The sequence below is a fragment of the Clupea harengus genome, chromosome 1, assembly GCF_900700415.2.
Source record: "Clupea harengus chromosome 1, Ch_v2.0.2, whole genome shotgun sequence".
NCBI classification, from domain to species: Eukaryota; Metazoa; Chordata; class Actinopteri; order Clupeiformes; family Clupeidae; genus Clupea; species Clupea harengus.
The window spans coordinates 18,618,900-18,632,405 of record NC_045152.1 but is presented as its reverse complement, the minus strand read 5'-3'; the positions used below and the strand labels follow the sequence as shown (position 1 = coordinate 18,632,405).

Below are 13,506 nucleotides of genomic sequence, written 5' to 3'. Positions count from 1 at the left end.
GGGCGGTACAGGCCAAAACACAAACAAAAAATTTGAAAGGAGAATATTTTAGCTCCCATTTTTGTTGGAGAAGCCAGTATTTAAGCATGTTTCCTTAATCTCTGATGATGACATATGTTCATTTTAGTACAGTAAACTTATTTCATACTGGTTGTACGTTGTATACGGGGACTTTTATTTTGACAAGTTAATGAATAAGGGAAGGAAAGACTTCAGGTTTGCTTCTATTTTGATATGCTTTCGTCTAAATGTAGGCGGAAATTGAGTCACTTGAAGTTGCTCACGGAACGCTGCATTTAAAATAGTCTATAGACATTCTATAATACTCCAACGACAAGTATCAAAAGCTCTATGAAAAATATCCATGCCGTTTGTAGTAGCTAGCTAGATGGCATATGTACCGATTTGTAAGCAAAACAACAAGCTGCGTGAAGATTAGATCTAGGCACATGTTAGATTCTGCAAGGGGGAGGTTAACAGCATCATAACACAAGCAAAGCGTTCACTTCAGCTTGTTAACCAACATCTGGACTACCTCATTATTGATAGCAACGCTACGTAAGTTATTTCAAAAACTTTTGTAACAGTAGCCTACTCAACATTATTGTTGGTCTAGTCAGTAGAGAATGGTAAATGTGTAAAACCGTTAGTTGGTTATCCAACAAGCTAACATTTGTTCTGTCCATTTTACAGTAGTCATGGAAATAGACTCCTCACTCCTCAGTTCTGAGTTATCTCAGAAGCAGGAAGAAGAGCTGTATCAGCAGCTGTTAATGCAGGTAATGTTCCTCCCCGACTGTTCAGAAGTATTGTTTGTAGAGGTTGCTGTAGAGAGAGCCAGAGGTTAAAAAGAGTTCAGTTCACATGTGCCACCTGCTAAGTCGGCAACCATTTTTACGAAGGTGTTCGTGAAGGAGAGCTTTAATTTAATGCCCTTCAATTCTCCTGGTCTCAATGAACTTGCAGTATGCTACATTAAGTCAGTTGTTGTTAGGTCCGAGTCTATAGCCTCGAATATTTAAAGCTTAGCCCCTCTAAAAATAGCAAAACAGTGTGGAAGAGCAGGAATCAAGCGCTGCACAGGGCACTCAAAAGTTAAAAGACGCGTGAACCCAGATCAGAAGGGGAAAAAGAGAAACAATCTATCTAGCCTTCTACGTAATTTCAAAAAGAAAACCCAACATTAATCGTGCAGCAAATTGTTTTCTCTTTTGTCACGTATGTAATCTTAATATTTAGGTAGACATAGCCGACCAACCTTAACCTACCTATGACACGAGCTCCCTTAAAAACAAAATAAAATAAAAAAGACAAACCCCAGGCAAACTTGACATTAACTTAAATGTTTCACAACACCGATGTCAAAAAGGTGCCATGCAAGGGGCGACTTCGAGGTTGATGTGTCATCATAGTTCTTTTACTTTACAGACAATGGGAAAAATGCAGGGCAGTGGAGCTTCAGATTCCAAGACCATCCGTCCTCAGCCTGGTTAGTATGTCATTTGTAAATTCTACCTACACACACCCATTGTGGTCAATGATGACTCTTTCTTGCATAAAATTGGAGGGAGAAAATCAGTGGTGTCCCACGCACACAAACACACAGTTGGAGCAGATGATGATGACTTTTGCTGATGTTTATTTATGTTTATGTGAACTGTTGAGAATTTGACTTTTTTATTTCATCTGTGTGGAATTACTGGATGTGACCAATCCAGGGTTCGTACGGTCATGAAAAACCTGGAAAAGTCATGGAATTTTAAAATGGTTATTTCCAGGCCTGGAAAAGTGCTTGAAAAAAATGAAATTCCAAAAGTTTTGGAAAAGTCATGGAAATTTGTTATATTCATATTTTCAAGGTTATTTACGCTGAGTTTTAAATAATATATGCTTTTAAGAAATACGCTCAAAATATAAGCAGGCATACGCTCTCATACTAACTGAAAAGTTTGGTGGCCATAGCAACAGTAACTCAGGGAAGTGGACGGGATAATGCCAGGGAAGTGTAGATTTAACCATGCTTGGCTACAAATGGAAAAGTACATGTCATGGGTTACAGACGAAGACCCGGGACGAGCAAAATGTAGGTTGTGTGGTGGCAAAACATTCAACATTTCAAACATGAGAGAGGCGGCAGCATTAACGAGCCATGCCAAAGGAAGCAACCATCAGAGTGCTGCCGCTAGCGAAGCTACAGCAACCCCTATCACCAGCTTTCTCACCACAGCGAGGGCAACTGCTACGCCGAGCAGCACGTCTCTCTCTTCGGTTACTAAGCAGGCGTCAATAACCGATGCTGTAACGAAAAATTAAGTCCTAACTGCGGAGGTAATGTGGGCACTGAATGTGGCCAATTTGCATTATTCTTTTAAATCATCCGAAGATGCCAGACTGCTCTTTCGACGAATGTTCTCCGATAGCCAGATTGCAACACGTCATTCCATGCCAAACGTCAAAATGTAAGAAAATCTCCCCACTCGACCATCTCAGATTTGGCTGAAAAAATTAAAGGATGTTCATACACTTCTTAATAGGTATAGTCCCAAATATTAGCTCTCTATTCCCAATTCCCCCCAAAAAATGTTTTAGCAACTAAGTTATGTGCATTTTCTGACGCTTTTTTAGCAGCGTTTTCTGAAGAGCCATTTTCAAATTGCTATAACTACAAAAGTATTTAAGCTAGCTCCTTCAAACTTACTAGGCTTAAAATCAGCTATCATTACTTGAATAATATGGGTGGCTTGGGTATATCATAGTATTTGGGGTGCTTGAATTTGCACGAACATTTTACTCTACGTTCTGTGGCAGCATCTTTGAAGGCCTGTGGAAAGCTCAATGTTAAAGCTAGAGACTTGATATTATACAAAGACCTTCCTATGTATGCTCTGTATAAAAAAAACTGTCCCTATGTGATAAATGGTTTGGAAGATATTAAAGCTTGTAAATGGATGAAAACCCATTTTGTGCAATTTTTGGCATGCTATAGCAAAAAAAATGACAGCATCTACCAACATGAAACTAACTGTTTTGGAAAGATTAGATATTTGTTCTTAACATACAGTATACAAAATTTGTGATGGTGTTCTGCCTCATTTTCTCAAAATTAATTTTTGAAGATTTGGGATTTTTGTACACGCCCAGCATTCAATGACCTATGGAAGCATATTCAAATGCTAACAAAATGCACTAAGTTTATGACACAGAGCTTAAACTGCATATTTTGTAAACAGTATGCTTTGGAATTCTCATTGTTAGTTTAAATACAACATTTTATCACTTTTTCATGTATACACCGAGATTTCACAAAATGTTTGGTCATGGAAATTTGGTTTAAAGTCATGGAAAAGTCATGGAAATCCATTGGTCAAAATGTGTATGAACCCTGCCAATCCATAAATTATAATTTACATATAACATATAATTTTTAACTGTGAACCACCTGTTATTAACACTGTTCCTAAATTGAACCAGGTTTATCCCTGTTCTGAACTTTTAGAAACAGTGTCACTTGTGACTATCTTCCATCCCTCTTGATGCAATACCGACTGCGTTTTTACTAAAAGTAATGGTATCAGTCAGGCCCGGTTTACTTTCTGTTTTCAACGGTTCCTTTCAAATTGTTTCCCTGATTATTTTAAGTCCACTGCTAAAAAAAAAACAGGCTCTCCCCCCAAACTAACTGATTTCCAAGTTACATTTTATATCAAAAATTGTAGGAAAAATAGTTTCCAAGCAATTTCTCTGCACTGGAAAATAACATTTTTGAAAAGTTTCAATCTGGTTAACTGCTTAAGGTTATCAACGACCTTTTAAGGGCAGCTGATGAAGGCATATGCTCAGTCGTTGTGCTTCTGGACCCTAGCACAGCCTTTGTCACGATTGATCACAGCATGCTGTTCGACAGACTAAGGCATTGGGTGGAGAATAAATTGTACACGTATCAGGATGTGCATGCTAGCATTCATGTGGTAAATGTACACAATACATACAAACATAACATGGTGTATACATGTTGCATACCAAATTGATGGAGGATAAGGTGGGGAGAGCTTTCAAGTATTGTAGAACAGCTTAGTGGGTATACAGTGTGCTTGTAAGGTTACTATTATAAGGGTAAGTAAAGTAATGGAAAGTCAGCATTAAGAGAGAAAATGTGGTTAGTAAACATTCATTTGATAAACGGGTAAAGGGATAGAGTGAGGTTTACTCACTGCACAGCACTGTCCCCTCGGGTTACCATAACACACAGCCTGAAAGAATGTTACATTTCTCAAAATCAACTTGATCATGATGGTAAATGACTCCATATACCCATTAAACAAACCTGAGAGAAATAATGGGACATCAATAGCTTACTCTGGTATAAACGTAGTGTATGAAGGGGGATAAGTCCCCACCCTCTCCCCCTAACCTTACTTGAAGACGGGAAATCTTCTGGCTTCTATTCCAACTTGAGCCAGAAGATTGCTGACATTGTTACCTAGTCAAAAGTGGACAGCACATCGACTCCTATTCTGACAGAACGGCAAAAGAAAAGACGGCTTTCTATGCAATTGTAAATGCGACTCTGGTCAGCTAAATTATTTAATGACAGCTTTACAGGCTTACTTTTGTTGCATTTCCCCTCTCTAAGGACTCTGTGCCAAGACCTTTACTCTACCAGATCAGGAGAAAGTCTTCCTGAACATATGCAACTCTCCGCAAGTGCCGCTCCCTCCCCCACTTTCCCAAGAAGCACTCGTAGAGCTGCTGGAGTCAGATGACCCTTCAGGGTACAGAGTTCCCATGAGCCTCGGCGAGCCTCACACAGAGCTGGACAACAGTGAGTAACCAATGTTTTTTCGTTTTTGTTTGTTTGTTTTTTCATTGGTGGATGGCATTTCCGCTTTTGCTTAGTGTGGTAAAAATATGTATCTGCTGTTAATGTGACTTTAAACCTATTTCATGCATTCATGTGTTCATCTTAGAGGGTGATTTGATCAGAGGAAACTCATGGTAATGCAAGGAGTAAATAGCCAATGTTTTCAGTCACTTCTTCAGCTTGTTTCTTGACATACAGTGACTTGTTATCAGTAGGACACTAAAGCTTAAAATAATTGCATGGGAAATTACCAAAGAAGTTGGTATTGGAAGTGAAACGAGCAAAGTGCTATATGCTTAACTTAAACTGTGCAAACCAAGCCAAGATGAGAGATGAATTTGACAAACGTGTCATGGAAAATTGTTTCCACTGAGTTTTGAGCTCGCTGTTTTTTGCTCACAGCTTTTGTTTTGTAAACCCCCTTCTGTGTCCCCTTCTGTGTCTCAGACAAGCAGGCCTGCACTGTCTATGATGTGGTGGTCAACGATGAGTTCTTTCAGAAGTGTCAGGTGGGCTTGTGTGGCTGCTCTTTTTCCCTTCTCTTTCTTTATGAAAGTTCATTGTTTGTGTGCAGTTTCAGCAGCCTAATGCCATAGCAGACTGTCTGTAGGAGCAGCATAATGCCATAGCAGACTGTCTGTAGATTTATTTAAAAGTTTCAAAAATCTTTAGTAAAGCGGGCTTTAAAATTCCTAAAAACACATTTAGCAAAGTCTTTGCAAATAATAACTTAAAGTAGAAAAAACCGCACTCTCAAGCTTGTCTCATTGCTTATTTATTTTGACCAGTTTATTCACAGACGCGTTTCGGCCTAAGCCATCGTCAGTGTGTAACGTGAACACCAGAATGGATGCTTTTTATCATAAAGGGGTTAAGGGTCAAGGGTTAAAAGTGAATCACATGACATCAACAGGTGAGCTGCACCTAAGGGTGCACAGATTCACAACATGTTCGCACACAAGGCAGGCACAGTACTTCAGACTGTACTAAATAAATTGACAAGTCAAGTAGGCTAAACAAAAATACAAACAGAATGATTGAGGCGGTAATGCAACAACCTTGAGAGTGTGGTTTTTCTACTTTAAGTTAACAGTCTTTTTCACTCGCACCCAAAATTGCCTTGATTTTGGAAGTAGAGTGTGACTATCCTTACAAATATTTGCAAAGAATAAAACATTAATGACATTTTACAGATGAGCATTCTAATTACCATTTTCCTTCCTTCCACCTTCAATGTATTCCTCTCCAACCTGAAGGTTATGTGTTTTGTTGTTATTTTTGAGTTTTTATAGTGGTTTTTTTTGCCCTAGAACGATGAGCTGTTCCAGCAGTTCCTTCTGGCCGTCTCCCTGGAGGGACTGGAGAACAAGTACAACGTTAAGTTGAGCAGAGGTGTGTACACAGACCATAACAAACAAACAAACAAACATTTCAAAGAAGCAATTAACGGTGCAGTGTGTAGGATTCAGGGGTCTTTATCAGCAGAAATGGAATATAGCATTCATAATTATGTTTTTATTAATGTGTAATCACCTGCAACTATGAATCGTGTACTTAGAATGAGCTCTTCATATCTACATGGGAACAGGTTGTCATTCACGGAGGCCACCATGTAGCACCGTCATGTTTCTACAGTAGCCCAGAATTGACAACACACAGGCTTTGGAGTTTTTACATTCAAGTGGCGCTGTGAGGGACCGGGATGTGGCAACTGGACTTGGTGGTGATGTGGGGAAAAACATGGTGCAGGAGATGGTGGCTCTTATAAAAATAGACATTTATTTATTTACATACAAGGGGACTCTCTCTACTAACCCCTAAACATACACGAAATAAGCGAACAAATCAAAATACAAACGGTACTCACAGTAACTCAAGTCCCTGGGCTCCTAGGCACCTGCTTGGCCCATTTAGGCCCGATACCGGCACCCTCTTAGGCACAAGCTAGGCCCAGAGACTAAGCACGAAACTAAGTGCATGCACAAAACAAGGCACAAAACACGGCAAACAGTGTCCACACAGCTAGACACTAGGGTTGTCACGATACCAAAATTATGACTTCGATACTATACCTGCCAAAATATCATACTTACGATACGATACCACAAATACGATACGATACCACAAAAACGATACGATACTGGTATATTTATCTATGATAGTAATAAACAAAACATCTGTAAGGTTCCTTTTTTTACCAGCTTGTTCCTGCCCAGCTTTTTGAACACTTAACAAATGGCATTCATATTAGTATTAGCCAACAGCAAGATATTAATGAAAATTACATGGTGACATCATAGCATTGATTATACACGGCTATGTAGACCTATTGTCCGTATCTGACTATATGACTACATAGTTATTTCCATAAGTATAAATTACATAATTTTACAGATGTGTGTTTGAGGTGGAGAAAAACCTAAAGCTATGTGGGTTGGGTACATTAAAGATGGACACATAATTAAAGGGCAATTTCTCCCCTTTTTTGAAAAACAACAATGAAAAACATGCCACCACATACCTTTGCACCAATGCACACATGCCATTACACTATGGCGAACATTGAGACAGCCTGTCTGTCTGGTAGAATTTTGAATTATGAATATTCACACATCTTGCAACTTGCAACTATTGCAATTGTTTATGCACTTATTACAACTGAACTATTTACACACTTTACAAACTATTTACACACTAACAGAAACACTAACTCTATAAGTTAACTGAAATGTATTTTGTGATCACAATAACATTACAAAGAAGCCGACGCGAGAGCACGTAATACTAGCATCAATGTCCAAGCGTGTTATAACAAGCTTGCTAACATCGCTAACGAGATGTCTTGCTAACGGCTACATTTAGCAAAAACTGTTAAATTTGCTTACTTTGTTTATGACAAACTACAGGGTTCGTACGGTCATGAAAAACCTGGAAAAGTCATGGAATTTTAAAATGGTAATTTCCAGGCCTGGAAAAGTGCTTGAAAAAAATTAAATCCCAAAAGTTTTGGAAAAGTCATGGAAATTTGTTATATTCATATTTTCAAGGCTATTTACGCTGAGTTTTAAATAATTAATATGCGTTTAAAGGAAATACGCTCAAAATATAAGCAGACATACGCTCTCATACTAACTGAAAAGTTCGATGGCCATAGCAACAGTAACTCAGGGAAGCGGACGGGATAATGCCAGGGAAGTCTAGATTTAACCCTGCTTCGCTACAAATGGAAAAGTACATGTCATGGCTTAAAACAGACGAAAACCCGGGACGAGCAAAATGTAGGTTGTGTGGTGGCAAAACATTCAACATTTCAAACACGGGAGAGGCGGCATTAACCATACACGAGCCATGCCAAAGGAAGCAAACAGAGCGCTGCTACTAGCGAAGCTACAGCAACCCCTATCACCACAGCGAGGGCAACTGCTACGCCAAGCAGCACGTCTCTCTTGTCAGCTACCAAGCAGGCGTCGATAACCGATTCTGTAACGAAAAATGAAGTCCTAACTGCGGAGGTAATGTGGGCACTGAAGGTGGCCAATTCGCATTATTCTTTTGAATCATCCGAAAATGCCAGCCTGCTCTTTGACGAATGTTCGCCGATAGCCAGATTGGTCATTCCATGCCAAACGTCCAAATAAAAATAAAAATCTCCCCACTCGACCATCTCAGATTTGGCTGAAAAAATTCAAGGATGTTCATACACTTCTTAATAGGTATAGCCCCAAATATTAGCTCTCTACTCCCAATAGATTTGTCACAAAATTGTTTGTTTTTTTAGCAACTAAGTTATGTGCATTTACAGACGCTTTTTAGCAGCGTTTTCTGAAGAGCCATTTAAAAAGTATTTAAGCTAGCTCCTTCAAACTTTCTAGTGCTAAAATTACAAAATTACACCATTACAATACCATTACTTGAAGAATATGGACTTCCAAGGGTGTGGCTTGGGTATATCATAGTATTAGGGGTGCTTGAATTTGCGCGAAAGTTTTACTCTACACTCTGTGGCAGCATCTTTGAAGGCCTGTGGAAAGCTCAATGTTAAAGCTAGAGACTTGATATTATACACAGACCTTCCTATGTATGCTCTGTATACAAAACTGTCCCTATGTGATGAATGGTCTGGAAGATATTAAAGCTTGAATTGATGAAAACCCATTTTGTGCAAAAAATGACAGCATCTACCAACATGAAACTAACTGTTTTGGAAAGATTAGATATTTGTTCTTAACATATCAAATATTTGTGATGCTGTTCTGCCTCATTTTCTCAAAATTAATTTTGCCCAGCATTCAATGGCCTATGGAAGCATATTCAAATGCTAACAAAATGCACTAAGTTTGACACAGAGCTTAAACTGCATATTTTTGTATACTGTATTCTTTGGAATTCTCATTTAAATACTACATTGTATCACTTTTTCATGTATACACCGAGATTTCACAAAATGTTTGGTCATGGAAATTTGGTTTAAAGTCATTGAAAAGTCATGGAAAAGTCATGGAAATCCATTGGTCAAAATGTGTATGAACCCTGAAACTAGCAAGTCAACAACTTTCCTAACACAGGCATCAAGCAAGTGCAACACAAGACAAAGCAGACGTCCTCTTTTACCCGGACATGTCCTCTTTTCGAGACCTAAATGTGTCCGGGTAAAAGAGCACGTCTGGTCACCCTAGCTAAACTAGGCTAAGGCTACTCGTGTTAGGCTGTATATGGGTGAGCTTGGGGGTGTTCATGTTTATAATCACATTTGCTAACCTGTCGTTCTTTGATGGGGTTCGGGGTGTCTGTCTGATAGGTGCTTAGCCATATTCGACGTGTTCCCTCCCTTTGCCCGAGTGGATTTGAAGGGTCTGTGTGTGTCGATAGGGTTTTCCTTCGGTGTCTGCATCGTACCCGAAGTATTTGCATGTGTGAGAGCTGGGCAGACCCTTGCAGTCAATGCGTGCAGGCAGGCTGACAGGGAGCGGAACAGTGAGTGCGCTCTGATTTGCGTGCTTTTTTAATGAAGTACCGGTACCAAAAATATGCAAAATCGTATAGTTTTTACCGTTATCGCTGATTTGGGAAAAAGTTTTCAGAGTGACACTGAAGTTAGCTGTTTTCTGCTGGACAGGTTATTTAGTCTACCAGTCTTAATGCTTTAGCTAGAATATGGCCCATGGGCAGAGTTACCATGGGAGCAGCAGAAACAACTCCAAAGCACACCACCTACCTAGATATTAACGGTGTGACTGTCCAGACAGGTTGGTTGTTGCTGCCATTTGTGTGTTAATGAACGTGGTGTGAATGTGATACAGTCTTCTGGGGGAGGAATTCATACGAGTTGCAACTACTTTGAAAGTATATGAAAAACCCGAATATTCTTGGAAGAGAGGTATGACTGTTTACGTAAGTTCCTGATTAAATTGCACAAGAACAGATTCTAGCTGTGGAGCCCCAATTTTATCTATACATGATCTACCTTTATTTTTTACAGACTGGAAAATTCTCAAGAACAGGAAAGTCCTGGGATCCATAATGGAGCAAAACATTCGTACAAAAAGCAAACCAATTATACAGGAGTTGGACTCAAAGTATGTTTTTTCCTTCTTTTTCAGTCCTCTTTTAAGTATCTTGATATCTCTCTTCCTTCTGTGTCAACATACTGCCATTATTTTGTGTCATATTACTTCACACACACACTGCATATTACTGTGTGTGTGAAGTTATATTACTTCATATTACTTTTTTGCAATACTTATGCTTCATAGCACATTTGATATCTAGTTCATTCAGTAATTCTGTTGCATTTATATTTTTATTTTTAATTCTATTTGAACAGACAGACAAGTTCAGCTCCTGCATCCCTCAAAAGGTTTGTTGCCCATTTTGCCCAATTGACTGTATAATAAAGTAGTTATTCTGTCAGCTAACTCTCCCTCTGCCCTCTGCCCTCTGCTCTTCATCGTGGCTGGTGAAGCCCTGACCTGTGTCTGCAAGTGGAGCCTGCTACTGGGGACCCTCACTACCTCATTGCAGAGGTCCATCTGCCTGGGGTGGTGAGTTCTCTCTGTTTGACCGTCAGCAGGAGCATTCAGATGTTCACGTCCAAGCTGCATCACCTTTCCAGCTGTGACTGAGAGGGGGCCAGGTCAGGAGCATTAAACAGAGCCTTGGAGAGACCTGCAGAGGGTTCAGAAGGTCTGAGAAATATTTGCCAAGACGGATATCTTAGGATGGGGTTCATGTTTAAGAGTAGGTCAGTAAGGGTAAGCTAGTTTGATGTGGGGTTTAGGGAAATTGCATTGGAGCAATGTGCTCAGAAAAGCTGCAGTGGAGCTTTTAGAAGAGTTTTACTACACAGACACAGCAGAAGACATTGACTAGTTTGACATTGACATTGATTAATATCAGGATGACATTTTGTTCCCTTTGCACACTTGCATGTTCAAATTGCATCCAGTGACTACACAGGAAGTGCTTTTTTGCAGCCATGACAACTAAACAGAATATCGGTCTGGACCACCCAGCACAACCCATATTTGGTTAAATCTCTATTTATTTATTTGTTCAGTCCGGTTCTTTCACTTTTGAAATGAATGTGAACTCTGTGGGAACAGGGTTCTATTTTGTTGCTGGCATGTGCAACTGCTATGCATCTGCTCTTGCAACATCTGTTTTCATGTGGGTGGATCCCTTAGGGGCCTCACGTCCAAAGCATTTAATTTCCCAGCACTTAGCAGCCCACAGTGTTTCCATGGGCAGTTATATACAACAATACATCAAAATAACTGCACACAAGGATTGCGCTTTAATGTAAATCTGGTCAACCACAAATGGGAACGTTATACTCCTGGCACTTGGGCATGGGAATCGGCCAATGCGTGACTCCTGGCACTTGGGCATGGGAATGGGCCAATGCGTGACTCCTGGCACTTGGGCATGGGAATGGGCCAATGCGTGACTCCTGGCAGCACAGATCCCAATTCAGCACATAGCTCCAACAGGATAGCAGCATCATCATGGGACAAATTGGCGTGTCTAAAGATGGGTTCCCTTATTTACTGCAATTAATGAATAAGTCAATTCAGAAACAGAGTTCAGAATTCAGATTGTCTCCGTGCGTGGGAAGTCAATTCAAGTCACTGCAGGTACATTTTGTGGCAAACTGGCAAGACTAGGCTGAGAACCGATGCCATTCCCAACCAACTTAGAACAATGCCCTGTGGTTTAAAAGCAGGGCCCCTGCACCGAGCGCTTGACCTGAGTCTGATTCCCGATTGCTGCAGGTTGTCTGTAAGTCACTTGGATAAAAGAGCCTGCTAAATACTTGACCTTTACCTAGCAGCATCCTCTCTACGTGGCTCTGGATCATACTTTGAGGTGTAATAAACGTGTTTTTTATAGAAACATTCCTAACAACATGTATCATCCTGATAACCATCATTTATATCCATTTCTGAAATTGTTTCACTGTTTTCACTTTGTTCTACTCTCCCCTCTCATCCTCCATTCCACCCTTCACTGGTCTTCTGTTCCTCTTCCTCGGCAGACATCAGCGCGATCCCTCGTGCTGGACCTCGGGGAGGACAGGCTGGTGTTGTCGGCTCGACCCTCACTCTTTCACCTTGACTGTTTCTTCCCACACCTCATTAACCAGGAAAGCAGCGTGGCTCAGTACAACAGCAGCACACAGGTAATGTCCCTCAGCCTCATCTCCGCTGTAGCAGCGTGGCTCAGTACAACAGCAGCCACCCCTCACACAGTGAACAGTAGAGCCACCCCTCACACAGTGAACAGTTGATCCACCCCTCACACAGTGAACAGTAGAGCCACCCCTCACACAGTGGACAGTAGATCCACCCCTCACACAGTGAACAGTTGATCCACCCCTCACACAGTGAACAGTTGAGCCACCCCTCACACAGTGAACAGTTGATCCACCCCTCACACAGTGAACAGTTGATCCACCCCTCACACAGTGGACAGTAGATCCACCCCTCACACAGTGAACAGTTGATCCACCCCTCACACAGTGGACAGTAGATCCAACCCTCACACAGTGAACAGTTGATCCACCCCTCACACAGTGGACAGTAGAGCCATGGCACTATATCTCCCTCTGGTGGTGGGAAAACTTTGCTCCCTTCCACACGTGTCTAAACGAAAGTGTGAAAGCAGAACAACTTATTGTCCTTAGCGTCCCTTTTCGGGAATGGTCAGTGGTAGTAATGGCATCCTTCATTTTGTGCCATGGGTGCGTGTCTCCCCTCTAGCTCAACTTGCCCTTTTCTTTGACCTGTTAGAAATGCTGTTAAAAATGTCCATTACTACAAGTAGTTAATTAAACCCTGTGCAGCTCTTTGCTTCCTGACAGGCTTCCCAGATATTACTAGTCAAATAGGACAGCTATGCTTCCTATGATGGGTTGTGTTTTGGCTCAGTCTTCACGTGTCTCTGAATGTGTCTGAGTGAGCCAGACAGCAGCACTCATCTGTGTTTCTCCCCAACTAGATCTTAACGGTGACTATGCCAGTGATGGCCTGAAGGGGAGCCTCAAGAGTTTATTTATGTATCTCAATAAAGTGATCAGTTTTTGTACCATGTTCTGTCTTTGACTTGTTCCTTTTTGAACTTTTATTATAACTTATAAACAAGTTCCT

At 40.7% G+C, this 13,506-nt stretch overlaps 1 protein-coding gene across 1 annotated transcript; it reads left to right on the top strand.

Annotated features, from left to right (window-relative positions):
• The first annotated feature begins 219 nt into the window (after positions 1 to 219).
• pih1d1 (PIH1 domain containing 1) lies at positions 220 to 13,449 on the top strand. The gene is made up of 11 exons (XM_031569785.2): positions 220 to 558; positions 694 to 779; positions 1,429 to 1,489; positions 4,634 to 4,822; positions 5,309 to 5,370; positions 6,172 to 6,253; positions 10,341 to 10,437; positions 10,686 to 10,718; positions 10,824 to 10,902; positions 12,396 to 12,539; positions 13,358 to 13,449. The coding sequence occupies exons 2-11, from the start codon at positions 699 to 701 to the stop codon at positions 13,388 to 13,390; spliced, it is 861 nt and encodes a 286-aa protein (XP_031425645.1). The 5' UTR covers positions 220 to 558; positions 694 to 698; the 3' UTR covers positions 13,391 to 13,449.
• The last annotated feature ends 57 nt before the right edge of the window (positions 13,450 to 13,506 follow it).